This window comes from Cupressus sempervirens, chromosome 8 (genome assembly GCF_028749045.1).
Source record: "Cupressus sempervirens isolate cs-2001-9-10 chromosome 8, ASM2874904v1, whole genome shotgun sequence".
In the NCBI taxonomy this organism is placed as follows: domain Eukaryota; kingdom Viridiplantae; phylum Streptophyta; class Pinopsida; order Cupressales; family Cupressaceae; genus Cupressus; species Cupressus sempervirens.
Genome location: NC_143125.1, coordinates 50,596,668 through 50,620,141, shown reverse-complemented (window position 1 = coordinate 50,620,141; position 23,474 = coordinate 50,596,668). Strand labels below are relative to the sequence as shown.

Genomic DNA, 23,474 nt, shown 5'->3' with positions numbered 1-23,474 from the left:
TGGAATATCTCCTTTTCTAAGGATGGTTCAAGTGGGAATGAAACATTGTCTATTATTCCCCCCCACAATGTAAAGTTGCCACTTTTATATTATTGTACACTTTCACATTGCATCAAATTTGACGACTTCTTTATAAGTTCCAACTTGCTCTTTTATCCATTGAAGTTCCAACCATTCATTAAGCATAATACTAGAAGCTAACATAAGCTCGTCCACAATACGCCAATATCTTGATTGAGTATGATTGTGTCACTTGAATGACTCTACAACTCATACATCAAGTTTCATTTTTCATTTATCAGAGATGATCCAATTGAATTCACCACTTTCTTATGATGTACACAAGGATTAATTAAAATCACGTAGTTGCATAAATTTCAATCCTCTTAACTGCTATAATTTATCGAACACTAAAGATTCCATCACAACATGGTTTACTGCCTCTGAATCAATATGATTGAGATCATTGAAGGTTGACGAAACCATATCCTCTATTTGCTCCCTCTGACAGATGTGTCAAAATCCCTCTGAACATCAATCTTCTAAGCTTCTAAAATAAACTTCCCTTTAACAAAGTGTTAGACTCCCTCTGAATCTAATATTAATCCTCCTTTTCCTGCAAGAAATATTAATCCTCCTTTTCCTGCAAGAACATCCTTAGAGGAAAAAATCAAGACACATAACTCTTATAGTGTGTATAGAAGTAGAACTACAATGAATAGACAATTTTAATGCTCAAGGAAAATAAATACTTTACAACATCCTTGATTGTCCTCATCATCACTAACGTAGTAATTATGCATATAACATTGAATTTCTTTCACCCTTCTTATTAGACATTATAATGATCTCATAAACATCAATTATTTCTTATATATATATATATATATATATATATATATATATATATATATATATATATATATATATATATATATATATATATATATATCCAATGTACTTTCAATTATAATATACATATCACATAAATGAATAAAGCATACCTTATACCCACCTTTACCTTTGGTCCTTATAACCGTAGGCATCATTATTATTTAATGTGTGCGAGGTTAGTCTTCATTCCCTTGCATCTTTTCGCACAGGTCTCTTATTAAAATAATCTACTCTCAGTATTTCAATATGCCGATGAAGATATGACCTTCCCAATTTTCACGAAGTGAACATTCTTAGTTTCACATCGACCAATACTGAATGGAGAGAAGACTCTATGAATTGATGTGTTCGTTATTTGCAAATTTGTCACTCAACCTTCTTGTATATCACACTCTTAATGAGTCGACATGACTTTAAACAATGACTTTGGGAATGTCTCGGTCTTATGGGCCCCCATCGAATATTCAATTTTCCCTCATTACCTCTTTATTGGCATATGTTTTGAGTACATAGGTCTATTATTTCCATGTTGGTCAGGCACGGTGATTATTGGCAAAAACGTATATGCACTGTCCTTGTTGATCTACCCTAATGTTGTCGAAGACTATCATTTCCTTAGGTGGTGGCAATGCCAATATTTGTATCAAATATGCTATGTTCTTGATCTTCCTTGGTGTATATTCCCAAATTATATTCATATACAATCTGCAGTACCAAGAGAGAACGCCCTCGCAATAACTTGATTTTATTTGTGTGCATCACATTCAGTTTAATAGTTTCAAGAGTTTGACCACAAATCCATTCTTTGATAATTCTTCCAATTTTCGCATTCTGTGAGACATAATCTAAGCAAAGGAATTCTATGAAGCTATTTGCGTGTAATGTTTGTGATTCACATTCTATACACATGTCTATGCAGGCGGCTACAAATAGAAGAGTTAACAATGTCTTCCGTCCCAACAATCATGTCTCTGAGGAACAAATGTTCCATATATATTAGATCTCTTGCACAATCTTGATCCCTCTAAAGTCATATCATATTTGCAATTCGCAATGTGGACATAGCTTTATACTCCCAAATTGAAGGAGGGACAATATTTTTGGTTCATATAAACATTGATCCCTCAACATTCGTATATCTGTGCACATATTGATCATGACGATATTTGCAAATGGTCGGTTTATAACTAGGGCAAATGTTTACTCAGAGTCTCCAATGGTAATTCTCGTTGAAATATAAGCACTGTAAAGGATAGCTTGGGCCAAAATCATGTATGGAGTTTATCATCGAATGCTATGACCTTATTTCTCTTTGCAATCCTTTCTTCGCTATCACTCCTGCAATCTAGCAATAATAATTGGGGTCAGTGTGCACAGGATCCATGTGATTTCAATGTCTTTCTAGGCAAAGCAACTATTTACATTGGCAACCACCACAATTGAAATGTGTATGCAATAGAATATGCATGATCACAACTTAAGGCAGTGGACTCTCCTCTCAACATACTCTTAAACAAGGATCCCAATTAAAATTTTCTTTGACCTATGCTCACCGTGCACAAGATCTTTGTGGATATCTCTTATATGTTCCAAAGAACCGTAGATTTTGACATTAGCTTGCCATGTAACTTTAAAAAGTCTTGAAGTTTCTATTGCCCTTTTAACAAAACCATTTTTTGCATTTCTTGCACTTAGATTGAGTATGTTGTTAGTTGCAGAAACCCACTTTGGTACTGTCCATATGGATTACATGTATAAGGAATATGTCCTGCAACTTGAACTTACATCCTTCCAACCACTTAAATCAATTCGATATCTAGACCATACACCCTCTCTATGGTACTTACTGGTGACAGAGGATAGCAGAGACCTTCTGCCAGCTTGCGATCAAGCCATTTAGTGGTGAAAAAACTCTGTGCGATTATTCTGGGCCAGTGATTTCTGATATAATTGCGACCATTTCTTGTTCCCTGCTGAAACTCCAATAGCACATATTGACAATCTAAACACACAACTTGATCTGCATTGGCTTCCATTGCATTGATTCAATCCAAATATTGAACACCAATCTCTTATTATTCATTTATATATTTGCAACTAGGCTCTGATACCATGTTGAAATAACTTAGATCATTTCTGCAAATGTACTTTCATTGCCATTGTAATTGATGATTTCCAAATGCAGATTTGCATCTCATATATGTATAATATGAGAGGAGGAGACATGTCTCTTCAAAAGACATGAACAGACATGTCTCTATAGTTAATCACCATTTAGTTTATAAATAACTATATGCATAACTCATCTTATATATATAATATTAATATATTAACCATATATGTAATATAATATAATATTATTATATTATTATATAATAATATATAATGCATAATATATATAATACTTATTATATTACATATATCATATATATAAGATATATAATGCATAATATATAATATATATTATATTACATAAGAATCACCAATAACAATTTATCTGAAAAACATAAACACAAATTAATATATCAAATAATCAATGTTTTACTTCTACTGACGCTAAAACATTAATAGCTTGGTGATCAGGTTACTTATCAGAAGAATTGGGATCAAACTCAGGTGACGCATATACAAATCAAGGTGATCCTATCGGAGAAGCCGGAGGTGTCTGTACAGGGATCACTGGAATAACTGGAGCTGCAAGAGCTACTGGAGCCCTCCCATCAGATGGACCTAATGGAAGTCGAACTCCTAAATCATGAGCCTTTATAGGCCAGTCGGCTAGATTAGGAACAGGAGAAGCAAGCATGAAAGCTCCTCACTACTGCTCATCAAAGACTACATCACGACTGCAGATGAGATGTCTCAATATCGATCCAGTGGTATGCTTTGTGAATAATACTATATCCAACAAGCATGAGTTTTTACTCTTGTCATCCAACTTGGTGCATGACGCATCACTGATCCAAACAAAAGCAAGGGAGCTAAAAAACCTTCAGGTGACTGATTAAGGGCTTGCGACCTGACCAAGCCTCTTTCGGAGTTTTACCTTTAATCGCCACTGTGGGTGATTAGTTCAACAGATAAACTACAGTGTTAACTGCTTCTGTCCAAAACTTCTTCGGAACATGTCTGTGTTCGAGCAAGGATCAAGCCATCTCGGTGATTGTCCTATTCCGACGTTCAACTACACTTTTGTTTTGGCGTGTGGGGTGTGGCTAACTGGCATTTGATGCCATGTGTATGCAAGAAGCTGGAGAAAACATTAGAACAAAATTCCTCCCCATTCCCTGATCTAAGAGTAATAATAGATTTCCCAAACTCTTTTTCAACTAAAGGTTTAAACTTCTGAAATACAGGAAATGCATCTGATTTCTTTTTAAGGAAATACACCCACATTTTTCTACTAAAATCATCAACAAACAACAAAAAATACCTGGACCCAAGAACAGAAGGAGTGGCCATAGGACCGCAGATATCGGCATGTACAAGCTAAAGTACCTAAGAAGCTCGCCATGAGTCCCACTGGTGAAAGGTGTGCGATGTTGCTTCCCAGCTTGGCATGTGTCACAAACTCCAAGCTGTTGAGTCTGAATCTCTGGCAATCCAAGAACAAGCTCATCCTGAGAAAGCTGTGAGAGACAATGCACATTTATGTGCCCATATTGCTGATGCAAAAGTGTGCTGACAGAAGACCGCTGAGTAGCCATAGCTAAGTCCTGAGAATCACTAGAATCAAGAAATCTGAAAAGACCATGATCCTCAAGACCCACTACAACGGTAGACTTAGTTGCTCGACCAGTGATGGTGCACTGATGTGAACTAAAGGTGAGTGCCAAATGTGGAGAATGTTGCAACAACTGACTGACTGAGAGTAGATTTAGTTCCATCCCTAGAACGTAGTACACATCAAGGAATATGAGATTCCTCCCAATAGACTGAATCTAAATGTTTCCTTTACCGACAACTGTGTAATCTTCTCCGCCACCAAAAATAACAGTCTGAATAAGGCTAGTAGTCAGTAAACCAATTTCTGCGGTGAGTAAAATGACGAAAGGCACCTGAATCAATGTACCAAGCAGATGACTTGACATGATCTACAAGTCTTTTAGCCATGAAGGCGTAAGAGGTAGATTCCACCTGCTCAGTGTGCTTTGCACTGTTTGCTTTGGGTTGCGAACCTAAATGCTTAAACTGTGTAGCTAAGTATTTCCAACATTCAACCTTCATGTGTCCAAACTTGTGGCAGCAGTTGCATTGAATATTCTTCTTTTGAGAACCATCTGATGCTAGAGCAAAAAACTTCTGCTAAGATGGCTGTTGAAACTTGCCTTTATCCTTCTGAAATGATTTCGCAGCAAAGGCTTGCTTTGTGGAGGTGGAACTGGAGCTGCTACCGAACTGTTGTTTCCACCGATCTTGTTGAAGCAGCAGTGTGCAGAGATCAGTGAACTTTAAACCAACACCAAAAGATGTGATGTTGAGAGTCTCAATAAAATGCTTATAGGACTTTGGTAAACTCTGGAGAGTGATAACCACAATATCCTCTTCCTCCATCTTGCGACTTATGGCAAGTAACTAATCACAGATTTCCTTAATTTGATTCAGGTTGCCTGGAGCGAGGTGCGCTCATCCATGACAGTAGAAAACAATGTTTTCCAAAAAGAAGACTCTATTTTTATCGAAAGTCTCATGAAGACCTTTAAGATGTGTCCAGATCTCGGCAGCTATCTTGCCGGATGGAATCTGAGAAAGCTAATCATCAGCCACCTATAATTTGAGAAGCATCACCGCCTCTCGATTATTCAGATCGCATGTATCCTAATTAGAACTAGGAGTAGTCGGACGTTTCGTAACACCCAAAACAAGTTGATCGGTGTTCCGATATTCAAAAATCGCGATGATCTACTACTTCAAAGTGCCATAATTTCAACCATTGAATTTGGAGTTGTGCTCGAGAAGAATGTTTGTCAGAGATGCCATAGCATGTTTTTCAATGAAAAACTGTGAAAATCTGTGGAGGCACATTCTTCGAGGCAAAAAATGGAAGACCCGAAAAAAATGTAGAGTGACCCAAACGAGAGCTCGAAAAACCCAGAAGGAATATGTTGTCGTTTTCTGGATCCGCTAGCACAAAAAATGAGGCACCCAGAAAAATCAGATGGCAACCCAGTTGAGCTCTCGAAAAACCCACAAAGAATCTGTGATCAAATTTTCTTTTTGAACCCAAAAATTAGTGTTTCTAAGAAAACCCTAGCTGGCAGCCATTAAAGGTTGAAATTGCAGAAAAAAAGTGTTTTGCAGGCAAAAAAATGACTGATTTTATTCAAAAATAGAGGCATTTTGGCTGAGACAGCAGAGAGGATGAGGAAACAGCACCAAAAATGCCCCAAGAAATCACTGATTTGCAGATTTTCGATTTTTAGAAAAAACGACCAAGAAAAATATGCCTCTTTTTAAGACGAATTCGCAGAGCTATCTCTGAAACCCTAGCCGTGACTAGGTATTACGAAGCATGTAAAAGACTTCTGAAAGAATTTCAAAATTTTTTTGGAGCAGATAATTTCCAAAGAAATTATAAAAATATTTGAAAACAATTGAAGTCTAGGCTCTGATACCATATTACGGAAGTAATTGGTAAATACTTGCTTGTTATTAAGAAAGACCGAGAGGTCTATATATAAAAAAGAATAAAGCGATGTTTCCTTAGGAAACTATCAAAAAGAATAGAAATATTCTATTCTGACAAATAAAGCTAAAAAAGCAAAAACTAACTAAAGCTAACAAGATATTTACAATAGATTACTATTAACTAATAATAGACAATTATCTATTATTGTAATAGGGGGACGGCTAATTAACAATAGGAACAATTAAAATATATAGACAAACTTAAAATATTTATATGAAAACATGGATAAAGCATGTACCTATACATAATAGAACCTTAAAATATAAGAATCAGCAGAATTCATATGCTAAATTTGTGTTGCTTTGAGAGTCAACGTCTAGTTTGTTCTAGAAGTCTTAATCTAATTTGTTCTAGAAGTCAAAGTCAAAGTCCCCTAGGTGTCCCCAAATCTCTGAGACGTTTCTAGGACAAGGACCGGGATGGCTGAGAATATACCAAAGACACGTCCACGGGTAACATTGGTAATAATGAGAAGGCTTCATTCCCGGTGACACAAGCAAAAAGCAAACTTTCTAGATCGAGGCAAAGTTTAAAATTGGATTAAAATGCAGAGGTCATTGTCATTCAACAGCAAGTGGAGTTAACTGAAAAAGGGAAAAATGGAAGCAAATTTCTACCTATTGACACCTAAGAAAAAGCAAACTCTGGGGTTCTATAACGAGATTACTCCACGGCATCTTGCAGAGGTGTTTCGCATTGCAGAGGATGAGTTCCTCTAAATTCTCTAGCATTTGTTCAAAAAGGAGTCTATGGCTGAAGATTTTTATCCACACACGAATTTTGATATTTCATATATGTTTTGTGCATGGGCTTTTCTCCTGACTCAGAACAAAGAGGAGCTTACGAGGATGGTAGAATTGTGTGTGGAACCAAAATGGTGCTTGGGATATCAATGATGGCTAGACATGGTAGAAGTGGGCATTGGCTTCCATACGACTGAGGGTCATTAGAGACGAGTTGATGGGCCAAAGGATGTTATTCATTCATTCATTGTTTGAAGCACTTCAATGCCAGTTTGGAAGAGGGTGGGGGAGGCATGGTCGGCTTGGATCGAGTTGCTGCACTTTATGGCACAATGGGAGGACCAAAGGCGAATGGCAGAAGAGAGGAAGAGGAAGTTCACACCGAGTAAAGTCAGGGAACGTAATGCAAGGGATATCCCAACGGAGGTGCTGCCACCTATTCTAGGCAAGAAGGAGAGTAAGGTGGTAACAATAGGGGATGTGATGATGAATAAGACCAGAGAGGAAATGATGGAACATTGCACTTCAAATAACTAGGCAATAGTTCACTTTAAAATGAATCATTCCATAAACAGTCAAAAATAATGTTGTAATATTTGATATAATATTTGATATAATGGTCATCCTTAGTTTGCATTTAGAAATTTTCTTTTGTCTTTCATTTGGATTCTTGAATTAGTTTCATGAAGTTTCCTTTGTGTCTTTTGTGTTTCTATTCTCAATTGTTTCTGTTGTGGAAAGATCTAGTATCATCTATCCAAGGAGCCTTCATCTCCTTTGTTATAATATCAATCGACTATAAGTTCATGCTATCAGAGCCCATAGGTTAGTTTTTGGGAAAAAACATCAATTTGTAGTTTCATACATATAGTAAATTTCCACAAGTTTTTAACCATTTTATATGAAAGACGGTGAAGATCCCAGAGATTTTTTTAAAGTCTTTAGGAGAGCTTTCTACCAATTTTTAAATAAAATCCAACTATTTTAAGATCCAGGGATTTTCAGCTAGGGTTTGCGACTTCTTTCCGGCTAGGGCTCACAGCATTTATTTTTCTGTTTGTGCTGCACCAAGGGTTTTTGGATGATATTTCACTAATAATCATTGCTTTTCTGGATCACAAAGGGAGATTTTTTGGTAACATTTGCTAGATTTTTAAGTAAAATTTGCTACAGAGGTTACATTTTTTCTGGGCGTCATTTCTTGCAGGCTGGCAGCAAGTGCATTGGCCTAGGTTCTCTGCTCACAAGCCACCTTTTCCATTTTTACCTGTGTAGTGATTTGGGGAATATCACAGCATTTTTTGGTTCTGAAGGTCTACATTTTCTGCTAAATTTTTCTTGCTGCCTAAAGAATTTTTCAGCCTGGGATTTTCTGCTTGCCACATGATATTTTGATTGCAATTTTCTGCATGATGGCAGACGTTTTACAGGCTGCACTCTCACTCTTTTCAGTGGTTGCCTCTGATCTCTGCAACGTGCATCCTCTTTATTGCACAATTTTTTTTTAAAAAATCCTGGGCTTTTGATAGTGTTCTATTGACGCCTTTTTGGGGAGGCAATTTGAATGGTGTATAAGAATTTACCTGCAAAAATTGTGGGTTTCACCTGATTATTTTCCTAAACATCTCAGAGGGTTTCTTTTTATGATTTTTCACAAAAATCATATTTTCCTAATCTAAGAGGGTTATGCTCAGTTTTTCCCCAAAAATTGTAGTTTTCTTTGTCTTGAGATTCCTATTTTTTTATGGTTTTAGTGACAAAATTTTGGGGGTTTTAACCTTTGTTCTACAAAACAAGAGTTTTTGGAAATTGTTTGACAAAAACATGTGTGATTTCAGCATTGTATTGAGGGTTTGATGACTTTTCAACAAAATCATGGTGCTATTTTGCAGCAGCTTTTTCTGAAGATATTTGGCAAAATTGTGGTTTCAGCGTTTTTTGCCATTTTTTGTCAACAAAAATAAAAGCATTTTGAAGCTGGTCTCAATTTCCATCTCTGGATAACAGGAGGAATAGCTTGGTTACCCAACATCATGTTGGAAGGCACTCAGCTTGTTCTTATACTTCAGTACTTTTCAGAAAGATTGGCTGACCAAAAGTCCAACTAGGTAGGTTCTCAGCAACAAGCCCAAAGTCAAACTTCTATGTATTCATGGCCAAATGATCTGCAGATTATGTCAAGTCTTTTGTAGGGTTGTTAGAAGGATGACCAAGGGAGGGTATTAAAATAACATTGCAATATTGATAAATGGCATCCTTAGTATTTGAAAACTTTATTTTATGTCTATCATCTTTAGTTAGTTTTAGAAAGTTTCCTTTCAGTCTTTCATGTTTCTATTCCGATCATTTCCATTATGGAAAGATCATCTTATTTTCTCCTTTAAGAAGCATACATCTCCTTTGTCGATATTTTAAAAAACATCAATGTAACCATAGTTAAATCGTTAGTTTGTTCATACAGTCTCAATAAAACAATAGACACAACTACAGAAAGAAAAAGAGATCATTCACAGACTGAACCAACTCATAACTTGGTAAGCAAATCTGATATCAGTGATTCCTATATGGCCTGCCAGTATTTCTCTGAATGTATGCAATTATGATTGTGCACCTTAGCAATGGAGCACCCGGTTCTCAGTAGCATCTATCATAGACCATATCAATGACTGTTGCAGCGTATCTGACCTTACACATCAGCTCCTTGCATCTTTACTCCTGCATTCACCTTCCCGCTGTCATGAACGCTGGTCCAAGCCCTATTGCCATATAAGTATGCTTTTCTGTATCAGACAACAACAAAGGAACATCTGATTCCTAACCTTTGAGGTCGCTGATTTATGTGACTGCCTGAGCACATCCTGCAATACACAGCTCAGCACCCTGCTCCTATGATCTCTAGGAATGAGATTGATGACACTTGTGCAGGAAATTTTGTCCTGCAACCTAAGTTACCGATTCGGATGCGGATTCCGAAGCGGATACGGGATGCAGGGATTTTTTTTTTTTGGATGCGGATGCGGGAGGAAACGAGTATATATATATATAGACATATAATATATATAATATTAATATATGCAAAGAAATGCAAGAAATATACAAAAACAAATCATTTGATAATATGACTATGAATCTATGATACTTAAACCTTTATCAAAATTCAAAATATTTCAAAATTCATATAATATATCAATATCAGTATGTGCTTGTCCAACATTAGCATTTAGTCTTGACTCTTAAACAATAAGTTCAAATAGGTCATGTTCAAGATTCCAACAAAATAAAATTTAAAAACATAGTTAATGATTGAGGCTGAAAATTCAATCAATCAAAGTCTGATTCTGAATCATAGGGATTCGCAAGAAAATACACATTCTCATTATCATCTCCAACTGCTGAAAGATCATTTGAACCAAGCATGGTTCCACTTATGCTAGATGCACCACGTGCCACACTATCATCATCACCGTCTCCAACTGTAACAAGATCATGAAGTGTTGCATCCAAATCTGCACACTCAGGGGCTACATCCCAAAGCTTTGTTGCCCCTTCCTTGTAACGATCATTCTTACGTGACAAAACGCAAGTTGGTGTGGACAAAGACCAAGTCCTCAACTTTCTTGGAGCCCAACCGGTTGTGCTTCACTAAATGGATAAAGGAGTATGTACTCGAATTCCTTTCAGCAGTAGAAGAACTAGCAACCTATATAGTTGTCACAAATCATACAAATGAAAAGCAAATTAATTTTATAGAATGTGTGAAACACTAAATTCTAGAATGCAAGTGTAAACATAAAAGTTTAAAACAAATTTACAAAACAAAATAAAAAACTTACTTGTGATAGGACCTTAATTGCAAGAGGTTGAAGATGCTTGAAAGGTTGACCATACATGTACCACCATGTGATAGCTCCCATTCTATTTTGGTCCTTTAGTGCAAATGGAGAATGCCTTAACCCCGAAGCAAACAACCCAAATTCTTCCCTCACTTTTTCATGCATTTCTTCTAGTGGGAAGAGTCTTGTAAGAGCTTTGTCGCACCCCTCAGCAACCTCCTCATCTGCAAATGGTGCAACTCTACCCAGCATACCAACTACCTCCTCCCTATAGTACCTAGGAGATAAGGCATATGCAAGGAGGTGCAATGGGGTAGTCATCTTATTCCAACAATGGTGGATAATTGCTTGCACTTGTTTGCATAAGACTTCGCATTGTCTGGGGTCACTCTCATGTGCTTGTATAGAATGTTTTACCTTCTCAACCATCCCCCAAGCAAGGTGTATCTGTATCAACAAAACGGAGCATAGTCATGAGGGGCTCGGTGAAATCCAATACATATGCCACACGAGCCCACCAACTCTCACTCAAGATCAAATCCCTGATCCTTTGTGCTCTTTCTAAATTTGAGATCTTCCATACGCCCCATTGATTACCGATTACCATTTGACTTAATGCATCTTTTACCTTGAGGAGTCGTCTCATAACAATTGTATGAGATGCAAAACGGATCTCAGCAACCTAAACAAGTTAACAATATGTCTACTGACAATATAATTATAAATTTTACTTTTTAACTAAATTACAAAACCATGAAACTTGGTAATTTAAAAAAAATTTGGAGTATGTTCTAAAAATGGATTGTGACATGTGGTGGTTGGTCACAAACATCTGTATGTCCTCCCCCTCTTCATATATTTTCTTCACTCACTCTACTTCAGTGCCAATCCTCTGCATGATCAAGTTAAGGGAGTGAACAGTGCATGGGGTCCAAAAAATATGGTCATACTGACTCTCAACTAAAGCATCCGCACCCCTGCAATTTTTGGCATTGTCTGTGACCACCTGTACCACATTCTCACTACCCACCATCTCGATGGCCTCGATGAGAATTCTAGAAATGAATTCGGAATCCTTCACTTGCCCCTCACAATCAGTAACCTTCAAAAACATTGCCCCTTTGGGGGAAACTGCAATCACATTAATCAGTGGCCAGTTTCTTGTATCCTTCCAACCATCTGACACAATAGTTAGACCCGAAGTTTTCCAAGATTTTTTTATTGGTTGAAGGTCTTTCTCTATATGTGCCTTCTCTTGTTGCAATAGAGTTGTACAAACCTTTTCATACCTCGAGCTTCTATAGTCAGCTGGTGATTCTTTGATTGCTGCAACCACTTCCTTCCAATATGGCGATCTCACCAAGTTGAAAGGAAGCCCATTCGCATAGAGGCAACGTGCAATAGCTTCATCAGCGCGGTCTCTTGCTTCCAATTTAAATGCAGTGTGCAATGAGCCTCTTTTGCGGGTTGAAATTCCCACTTCTTCCTCATCCTCTCCTGGCACAGGTACTTGCAAGAATGGGTGTTGGGAGGATGCAATTGGTTCAATGGATGTCTGTAGCTTGCTCTTTGAGGAAGGACCTTGATGGTAGCTTTTTTTTTTGATCTATTGATCAATGCATCGGCAGCTTCTTGCTCTCTTATAAATGAAAGTATTTCTGCACTAGTCATCTGAGTACCATTTTTGCCTTTGCACATTCCAAATCCTTTGCCAGCAGGGCCCATAAAATGAAGCTTCACTCGGGAATATGAGCTATTGAAAGGTTTTCCTTTGTTACTTTGACAATAATTGCACTTCCAATAGTATGAGCCACCTCCTGAAACCTATGATATCCATGTTGTATGTCTCCACTAAGGAGAACCTATATCAATTTTGAAATTATCAGTTCCTTCCCCTCCTTGGCCCCCCACTGAACTTTGACTAGCACTACCACCGGTATCCATTCTTGCCTAGTTTTTTGCAACCTATTTTATAGGAAAATTAATAAATTTTAATTAGTTCCTAACAACTATGAACATCATCGATACAAGTGGAAAGAAGTGAGAAAAACTACTAAAATAGATACCCAAAGTTGCTTCTACATATTTTTTTTTTTTAAATTTGAAAAAAAAACTTTTTAAAAAAATCTTCAAGAACTTTTAAAAAATCATCAAAAACTCTAAAAAATTCATCAAAATACTCAAGAAAAGGATTGATCACTTACCTTGAATGGTTTAAACTCCTTTGAGAAAGCTATCTCTCCCTCTTCGATCGATCCTTTTCGAAAATGCTGAACTTAGTTTCACAATGACAATGAAAACTAGAGACCAAATGAGAAGTGGCTGTAGGTGCAAAGAAAGTTCCAAAATGAGTTGTGAATGCTTCAATATTCACCTTTAGGGTCGTTTTAGGGTTTCATAGTAAAAAAAAAACCTTAAAAAGACATCACACCACATGTCTTATTGGTAACTTAAGTCATAAAAAATGTTTGTTATTGTTTTTTTTTGCTTGAAAGGCCGTTGGGCCCGCGGATGCTCCTAGATGTGTCCGGAAGCCCTACGGGTGCTGGCCGGAAGCCAGCCGCAGGCTCCCAGCTTCTAGATGCATCCGGGAGCCTGCAGTTGGCTTTCGGCCAGCACTGCAAGGCTTCCGGATGCATCAAGCATCCGTCTGCCTCCAATGCAAAAGAAAAGCCAACTGGGACGAATCGGTATCCTAGCCTACAACAAAGCTCTATCCAAGTTTGCATTTGGAAAGGAAGTTCATTTAATGCATCTAAGCATGTACTCTTCCATGCCTAATCTTTGATTTAATCCCCTGTATAAATTGAACGTGCCAAAGTTGGCCTCAAGTACAAACCAACCCAAAGTTGGTTTAGAGTAAGTTGGCCCAAGCACATTCACTTAATAAATTATTTGAGGATAGCACCAAAGTTCACCATAGGGTAAATAACCGCTGAGTTCATAAAAAAGTTGGCTTAGGTGAGAACCGTACGGTCAAGAAGCGTCAGCATTGATGAAATTATTAATAATTGCATTATTTATAATTTCAATTTGTTTCTTATTTAAAACTTTATTTATTTATTAAATTATTAATTATTGAAGCTGGTTGACCCAGCCATAAATGAGGAACATTACAAGCTCAGAAGTATGAAACATAAGAATTTGGTTCACCTTAATACCTGTTCAAAATGCTGAAATCATAAATCTATGAAAAATGACAAATACCAGCAAGAATCCCTATGGAAAGTTTATTTTTTATTTCAATCAATTTTCGACAGTGGACAATATAAAGGCAGATAGCTTTGGCCATGGCAAAGAGTGCAAATGCTAATTATTACCTTTTTTGAGTTGACCATTCCAATATTCATAAAAATCCATTAATATCATCTAAACTTAAGGACCAAAAGACGACTTGTGTTCTATATTTGAAATCAATTTCACCCTATTCAGCAGATAGATGTTAATTATAGGTTAAATTTTACTGGTCATGAAGAAAGAGGCCAGGTTGCAACACAGCTGTTGATCAAGAACATGTACATTGATACATGTTGGTTGACACCAGAAAATATCAACTTAACCTCTCTTTTTTCACAGTTAGAATGCAAGGATTGATTTTTTCAGTGGATTGTCAAGTAACATTGGAATTAAAAAGAACATTCACATCCGCACGCAAAAATCTTTATTTAGAAAAGAAAATGTCACAGAGGATAAGCACTAGCAAGAATAAGAATTTGCTACAGACATAATTCTACAGTTCACAAGTTTTCTCTTCCAAGCTAACAAGAAAATTAGAAACACAAATATATTACACTACCAAAAAATCCCAAGCACCCAACTCCCATTTATTAGTTAGCAAGATTCCAAGTGCAACTGCATTATGCAATATCCTCAAGGGTAAAAAAGATATTAATCACAAGAATGAGTTTGGATATGTAACACCTAATCTCTCTTTGTTGAAGAGGAAAATATCAATGACGCCTACAGGTAATTCTTATCCTCGTCTTTGTGATTTCTAATTGGTTAGATGACTTGTGGCACATTCCATTGTCCCATTCAATCCTGAGTTGAATGCCAAGGTAAAACCTATAATGAAGTGAACCTTGAAACAAATGAGACATCCCTGCCCAATTTAGCCACTCACCAAATTGCATTTTAGTATTTTAAATTTAAAACAAACGCCCACTTCAAATGGGGTATTCTGATAGCATTAACAAATCTGCTCCTATAAGAAAATATAATATTTAGATAGCCCTGATCAGAAAACAATAGTTTTGCAAGTTCTCATAGACAAAAAATATATCATTGGCAGTTAAGAGGTATTGCTTCTAGATTACTCAGTAAAAGTTTTTTACTTCAAGAAACCCAATTAAAAGATTGATGTTTCTACTTGATGAATTGCAATTCAAATTATATCAACAGCTTCTACTATGAGCCATGGGAGAAACTTACCCGATAGTAAAAGTAATCATACAAGCGTAGGATATGGTACTTGTCAGCAGGATCGTGCTTGTTTACATATTTAAGAAGCTTTATCTCGTCAAGACTCTGATCGAAGAAATCCTTGTTATTTTTTATGATCTTCATGCAAACATCCATGCCTGTGTGCAAGTCATGAGCTTGTATTGCTTTGCTAAATGCAGCTGAGCCCAAATACTCAGTAACATGGTAGCGCCCAGCAATCACTGAGTTCAGAACAACATGAAAGTTTTTATCTTCTTCAAATCCAGTCCTGGGGAAAAAATAAAGAATAATGATAGCATGAGGTTATTTAAAGAATATTCATACAGTAATAGAAACCCCCTCTTGCACAGCCCCCATCCATCCACCAAATAACTTCACATAGTTCTAAACTAAATCACCAAAAATAATATCTTCTCTTTACAGGATTTTCTCAAAATCAAACGATGAGGAAATCAAATTTTTAAGTTGTGTCCTCTAAATTTATAAAAATTACAATGTCCCTCCAATGATGGAGCATAAAAATTCAAATATCTAAGCAACAATCTTATGAACAAATTTCGTACTTTTTAAGAATCCTATAGATTAATAAAAGGTAAACAAATGAATCTCACCTATTTTTCCTGTGCACTATCTTCAGTGTAAACGTTTCAAACTCATCCTCCTGTGCCCTTATCTGTCGAACTTGTTCTTGAACAGCAGCAGCCTCTTCATCATCTATTACTCCCGCTTCTTCATCTTCCTTGGGATCATTCAAATTTTCCTCTGTATCCCTTTTCTGTAGTTCTTGTTCACCAAGTTCATAATTAGAATATGTAGAAGCAGTGGAATGTGCAGATCGTTGCAAATTAGCTTGTTTCTCATCCCTTGAGCTTAAAACAGGTGAAGATTCATTGCTCTTGCGCCTCCATGGTGCAAAAATATCATCACGTTCAACGATTTCATTGCCATAGTCATCCATGTCCTCATAAAGTGTCATATTCCCCTTGGTTGACCAAAGGGATTTTCCAGACTCTGCCTTCGACCCAACCATATCACCAGTGCTAGAAGGAGATGGAAAAGAGAATCCTCCAAAATCAAGACCGCCACTTTCAGCATCCCTTCCTTTGACAACATGCTTGACAGTGTCTTGATCTTCACAGCTGCTATGCCCAGCTTGACTATTGCCATTATTCCTGCGATCAGACCAAGAACCATAATTCCTGCTAGTTAAGAGATCCTCGTTCTCATCCACAGCATCATATTTAGAAGAATCCTGACATGTCAAAGTTTCCTTGGCTTTCTCTGACCGTTCACGAGAGCTCCTACTTCGGTCATATCTAACTTGCTTAGACCCACAAATACCAATTTCTCGATCATGGAAATATTCTATGTCTCCCTCACTGCTCCCCCCAACCAGGCTTTCCCTCATTTCACTTCCAAAATCAGCTACATCACTATGAATTCCAATACCAATAGACCTCACTGACCCATGTTGATCATCATCAATGCCAAAATCTTCAGGCCGTGGCCGTTCAAGATCATTGACAGCCCTCTCACCACCTAACATTACAAGCTCATTGTTTTGTGTAACAAAACCTTGCCATACAGGTTCTTGTCTCATCAGTGCCAACTCCTCTTCATCCATTAACTGCCCATCATACTGAGCTATTAAGTCGCTGTCCTCATTCGTTCCATACATTCCAGTTGTAGACCGTCCAACTGGGTCCTCTGAACCAGCTATTTGTTCAATATTTTTTGACTGAAAGTATTGTTCTCCTGAGAAGTATGAATCTTCTTCCACAAAAGATTGATCATCATCCTCATCTTTCCCAGCGTCCCTCTCCTGCTGATCAGGAATGCTCCCATGTCCAGTTCCTTTCTCATTGTCACTAGGATAATCTATCTCATGAGCTAAAAACCAGGCCTCCTCTTCTATAGGCTGTCTGATATATCCAAGATCATCATCATCCTCATATTCATCTGAATCCCAATACTCATTTGGATAATCAATAGATTCACTTAAGCCATCTCCAATTGCAGCATTACCAGAAACAAGTTCTGAAGCATCTTCAGCAATACCTTGGCTTACAGACAATCGACTACTTCCTATCATACGCTTTCCGCCTATGTAACAAACAGTAAACTAACATCAAAGATGAGGCCAACAATGGGTTACTCTATAAGTGATCAGTAAAAGACTAATAATACATGGTATTAATTAAGTCATTTTTTAAAATTTTTAAACATCTAAAAAATCTACATAGTGCTATTTCTGTGGCAGGTTAAACAAACATAACACAAGTTGTTCCAATGAAAATAATGCTTGGGCCTAATAAAATAACACGTAAACAAACCAGATGGCAAAACTGAAAACTGAAAAGGCAAATTTTGAAACCCAAACCTGAATTGGTGATTTCCTGACCAACAGGTACATCCAGAAATGATCCTAATAGAAATGTGCCCTCCATGTTTGTAGCCTTTGTACTTGATACTGCTTGGTCTGATTTCTCTCCCCTATCAAGACCTTCTTGCAGAAAGGTGAGATTCTTCTCCTCAGACTTTAGCCTTACAGGAGGCAACCTTGGGAGCCCTTCCGAAGGCTTTTCTGGAGTGACCATGATTTCCAAAGTCTCCAACTTTTCTTGCTCGGTATTTTCTTGAGCCTTCAAAATGTGTAAATCAGCCCTTTCTTTTGCCAACACTGACTCTTTCCACACTACTTGTCTGTTAACTTCTTTGCCACTATTACCTGCTTGTTCAAGATTCAGAGTTTGCAATGGTTGTCCAAGGTTAGCAGGATTGCTAATTAATGGATATGGGAAAGCTGTTTTATTCCGTCCTCCTTTCCATGGATCAAGGGATATTGTCCTGCAATCCTCTGGTTTCAAAGGTATATTTTCAGGTAACGGATCATAAAAGGATAAAATATCCTGCTTCACCTGTTCACTCCTTGTGCCTCCTGAAGGGAAGTGAATGACAGCTTCCGGACCTTGGGCAAATCTGGACTGCTCAGCAAACATTCCTTCTTCAGCAGTAGCATTTTTCCCTTCACACCACAAGTCTCTCTGTTCACGTCTAATAAAAACACTCCTCTCTCCAAGTGACAGCATACTTCTGTCTCCATCTGAATCTAGAATCCTAGCACTACCTTTGCCATTCTTTTCTGACATAGGATTTGATGGGTATGGAACAAGCTCTTCCTCATAGAAAGACCCACTAGGAGCTTTCTTTCCATTCCTCATCTCCATTGTTGTCCGAACTTTCACTGGCAATCCCTGAACCTCACTGTTGGACCCTGTCGCAATTTCGTCCTTTTCCATGTCCACAAACTTTTTTGCATTGTGAATCTTGTTTTTGTTTAAACCCTCTGAAGGTCCTAGATTCTGAATGTGTCCAGCACCCGAATTCTCTGCATATTTGTCTGGATGGAATATATTTTCAGCCCTTGCAGAGGCCTCCTGAAACATGACTGCTGTATCACTTGTTCCAGCTGAATCATATAGTGTCCTTTGGGCATTCCGTACAAGCTGCTGTTTGCTCTCAACATTAACTGGACTGTTTCTTCCATTTTTGTGCTCTTCCCCATGTCCATGTTTAATGGGATTACATTCCACCTCCTTGACTATAAGTTCCGTGTCTGTCACATTATCTTGGAAGGAACTTCCATCAGCCACAGACCGACTATTCATAATTTCCCCTTTATGGCAATATTCTTCATCAAAAGCAATGCCTTCAGATACAAATTTTGACTTTTCATCTTTGTTCTGAAAGCATTGAAATTCTGCTCCCTGTCGTCCACGACTTTCCTTGCCTTCATCAGCATTCTCTTCTCTGCTCCCTGCTAGAGACAAGTTACCAGTAAAAGACAGGGGAAGAGCACCATTTGAGCCCTGCCGGTTGACCAATTCCCCTCGCAATGCTGCTTCAGCCTTTGTAAAATGGTGCCTTCGCAGGTAGTCCAATATAACATTCACAGTGTCTGCCATTGACACCCTTGCCCCTGTCCTGCCCTGGTCTATAGCTTAAGTGGTCAATATTATGATAACATCTGCAATAACTGCACATCAAAAACATATATAGACAACGTTCAACAAAAAAATCATGCAAACTGAAATAGCATTATGGAATCTAACTGAAATGAATAGTCAATATAACAAACATTGAAACTCAAAGAATCAACCTACTAAATAATTACCAGAACAAAACAACTCCATAATCCTGCCCCCATGTCCACAGCATCAATCTTCTCAAATAATTGTTATTGTTTCAAATATATTAATAACATTGACATGAAAGTATGAAACAATCACATCTGAGCAATCTTGGTGCAGTTTGGAGGCTTGGACGCTAAGATAAAGTAGATCCCAATTCCTACTACCTACATGAAAAGAAGTTGGGGAAAAAGATATCAGTCTGGCCTTACAAATTAGCGTCTTTCTAAAACAAAGCCTAACACATTAAATTTGGTAAATTCTTATTCATATTCACATCTAAAAACCATCTGCACAACCTGTGCAATTGTACCAGACAGTAACTAATTTTCAAAAAGGATACAAATATTTCTGGTCTCACAAATCAAAGATTAGAGGAACTCACCAACCACGGGAACAGAAAAACTAGAGAAAAAAGTTTTAAGAGATTAGGAAAACCTCATCACAACAATTTAGAGAAGGAACCATAGAAATAAAGAAGATTAGGAATCATGGCAGACTGCCCTGCACCGGGGAGCATAAATATCAAATTCTTTCTTGTAAATTTACCTCGGAAAACCAACAGCCAGAGAAGTATAACACACAATTGGTACTTATTAATGCTAACAATCAACAATCATAATGAAGAAATTTAAATGTGTACAGAAAAGAAATCCTTCCACCATATCAGTTTTGCAAGGCAAAACAAAAATAAAGATTAGAAGTCATAGCAGAATGGCATGCACCATCGCATTGAAGCAGCAGAAAATGAAGATTGCTGCTTCTATATTAGCTTATTTAATATTAAGCCATAAGACACTGTACATACTGTGGACTTGGCTAACAAAATTATCAAAGATCAAAAAAAAATTCATTATATCTATAAATAATATATCAAAAACAAAGAAAACTATAAACCATGGCAAACTAGCAGCCCATACTAATACATCAGGGCAATGAAAAATGAAGATTATTCTTCCAAGAGCCAAACTCGAGACAAAATACAGAAAATGCCAGTGATCTGAAGATGAAATATAGACTGTCATTTTGGCAAGGGAAAATCATATTGGAATGACCTTTTCTATTGCAAGGCAGTGAAATACAGAGATTATCTTCTGCATTCGTCTTACCAGAACCACAGAGAAACACAGTCATTGCAATTAATGTTAAAGATTCATGAACAAAAGTTCATTGCAACAACGTGGCAAACAAGGAAAACAAAATCATCACAACAGTGATTTAGTAAACAAAAATCACAGTCAATTTGCCAACAAAAATCACAGTCGATTTGCCAACAAAAATCACAGTCGATTTGCCAACAATATTGTATCGAGGTGCCAAATAGTGAAAGATTTTTTCAGATTTTTTTTTCTCAAGTTATTTTCTAAAGCTCTAAGGGTGGTTCACATGTAAGGCACAATGTCTCGTAAATGTAGCAGAGTGATTTTTAGATTGCTTTTTCAAAACTGAAGACTACTACAGCCAAATGTATCTTATTAAAGCTGTCAACAATATACATACTGAGCACGTAGCTTGAAAAATGGCAAAGATCCATAAATGAAATTGCCAGTCCCTAAACAAAAATGGATACAAAGCTTCACTAAGTAGTAAGAATTTACAAATTTGCAGTCTATCAGTAGACATTTCATGTATCCAGTATGCAGATATAACTGAAACCGTAAAACTTACAAATTAATTCACCCATTGACAATATCACACAAGATTTCAATAGAAGTTTCTGTGCCTTGGAAAGATTATTACTTCTAAATTTATGTTATGGCAAGCATATTCCGCAAACGCAAAAGGATCTGCCGCTTAACAGAACAGCAAAACCAATAATAAACCTACGCTCTCAATTGCTCACTTCACGTATCCAAAGCTCAAAGCGCAAAATTTACATTTTAATTCAGCGAAACAAAATATCAGGCAAGGTATCAGTGCAAAAAATAGTGTCCTCGGTAAGTGTGATAGCTACCTGCTAGGGTTACGGCAGCATTTGCAGCACAGTTGTTATCTTCAGGCACGCCCTCCAACGGTATTGTAAGAGCCAAGGAAGAAGTAAAATATGTATATGTGTCAAGATAAAAACGACTTCCAGCGATTCGACCTCGTGACCATTGCCAGGCGTTTCAAAGCTCAGATCGCAAGCAAAAGACAGCCGGCCTTAAAAATATCTGTTTAAAATGCGAGATCGGTAATGCAGGTGGGTTTTTGTAAATCTAACCCCGCCATAGAGTTAGAAAGTAACCCTAGTTCAAAATTGGATATCGATTTCTTTTATTTTTAATGTTTCCCTGGATTGATCAGCAATAAATTTGTGACTTACCGGTCACGGGTTCGAGTCTTCGTCTTTGTCCCAGGTTTTGCTTGTTCCTGTGGATGAAAAGAGGGACCCCAAAAAGGCAAAAAAGTAGCCCCAAAAACGCTCAAGAACAGTGAATCGGAGCCAGTGATTAGAAAAGAATTTACAGTGCTCGTGGACTGAAAATATGGAGTAGGTCTTATTGGATCGATTTCTGGACCTCGCGATTGCGATAATTATTTTTTAGTTGTGGTATACATTCTGTGTATATGCCCAAGCATTTTTATTTTTTTTAATTGTTTGTTTTTAAATTCTTGTTTTGTTTTTGCTGTTGTTATGTGATTCTCCTATTATTCTGCAACAAAAGGAGATGACATGGACCATTTTGCTTAAATGAATTGGTCCAATGGCGGGATGCCACGTATTACACTCTAACTTTTACGTTTCACAGTTGGGAAAATATAGAATTCCAAGGTGGAAACAATTAAAGATTAGAAAACCATCAAATTAAACCTATTATTTTGAGCAGGCTATAATGCGATCACGTCTAAAAGGTCTGGTGTAAAGAGGATATTCATGAGTATATGCACACTAACATGTGGGAGATAACCTAAACTTGTATAAGGAGATAACCTATCTTTTTCTCCCTCTTTTTTAATTTAAAAAAATTAAGAGTTTGTTAGATAAAGTTTAATTTAACTTTGTGAGAAATTTATGTATATATTAGTATTGCTTGAAAATTTTATATTATAAAAAAAGGGCTGAAAAAGTCTTATTTAAAATCTTACCTAAAAATACAAAATATTAATTATATTTATCATTCTTGTGTATCATAAGGAGGAATAATCTAATTTATCAAATTGTATTCAATGAGATGACTTTATTTGGTGTTATTTAAAGTGTTGTCTTTTCGCATGATCTTTTGATAGATGGATGAGATTTGATTTAGTCATGAATTAACTTTTGGAATTGAAATTAGGAGTGGATTTTTCAACAACATGATGTTTTGAGGGTTTGAAAAGGGAAGCCTTGTGTATTGAATTAGTGCAAGGTTAGTCAACTCGTAGTTAATTTTTTTGCATCATAAAAAATTTTGATGCCTCCACGTCATTTCCTATGGGGGAAACACATACTTTTGATCAAAATTGTAATGATGAAAATTGCACACCCGCACTCTTTTCCCTTATTTATTGGGTATGTTTTGATTGAAGTGTCATGAATTTATAATCAACTTACAAGTGACATAATTGCATGTAAAATTGGCAGAGGTTAAACCATATTATGGTCTTTTTATCATCAACCCTCAAATTTTGTTACTAATCCTTGGATCCATTATTCGTCATAATGAATCGAATCTACAATTATGGACTTGACCTAGACCACTTTCACAATAGGCGATCT

At 36.9% G+C, this 23,474-nt stretch overlaps 1 protein-coding gene across 2 annotated transcripts in view; it reads right to left on the bottom strand.

Annotated features, from left to right (window-relative positions):
• Positions 1-22,302, bottom strand: part of LOC149541564 (uncharacterized) — a 34,648-nt gene extending 12,346 nt beyond the window's left edge. The window contains exons 1-6 of one of the 2 annotated variants that reach the window (XM_089796772.1): positions 22,098-22,243; positions 21,747-21,990; positions 19,777-19,959; positions 17,983-19,638; positions 16,214-17,705; positions 15,591-15,870 (exon numbers count right to left, since the gene is read on the bottom strand). In XM_089796772.1, coding sequence (XP_089652898.1) covers positions 15,591-15,870; positions 16,214-17,705; positions 17,983-19,567 — 3,357 coding nt within the window. In that variant the 5' untranslated portion in view covers positions 19,568-19,638; positions 19,777-19,959; positions 21,747-21,990; positions 22,098-22,243. Of the gene's footprint in view, positions 1-15,590; positions 15,871-16,213; positions 17,706-17,982; positions 19,639-19,776; positions 19,960-21,746; positions 21,991-22,097 lie in introns of both variants that reach the window. The other variant, XM_089796773.1, reaches the window with a different exon arrangement.
• Between the last annotated feature and the right edge of the window lie 1,172 nt (positions 22,303-23,474).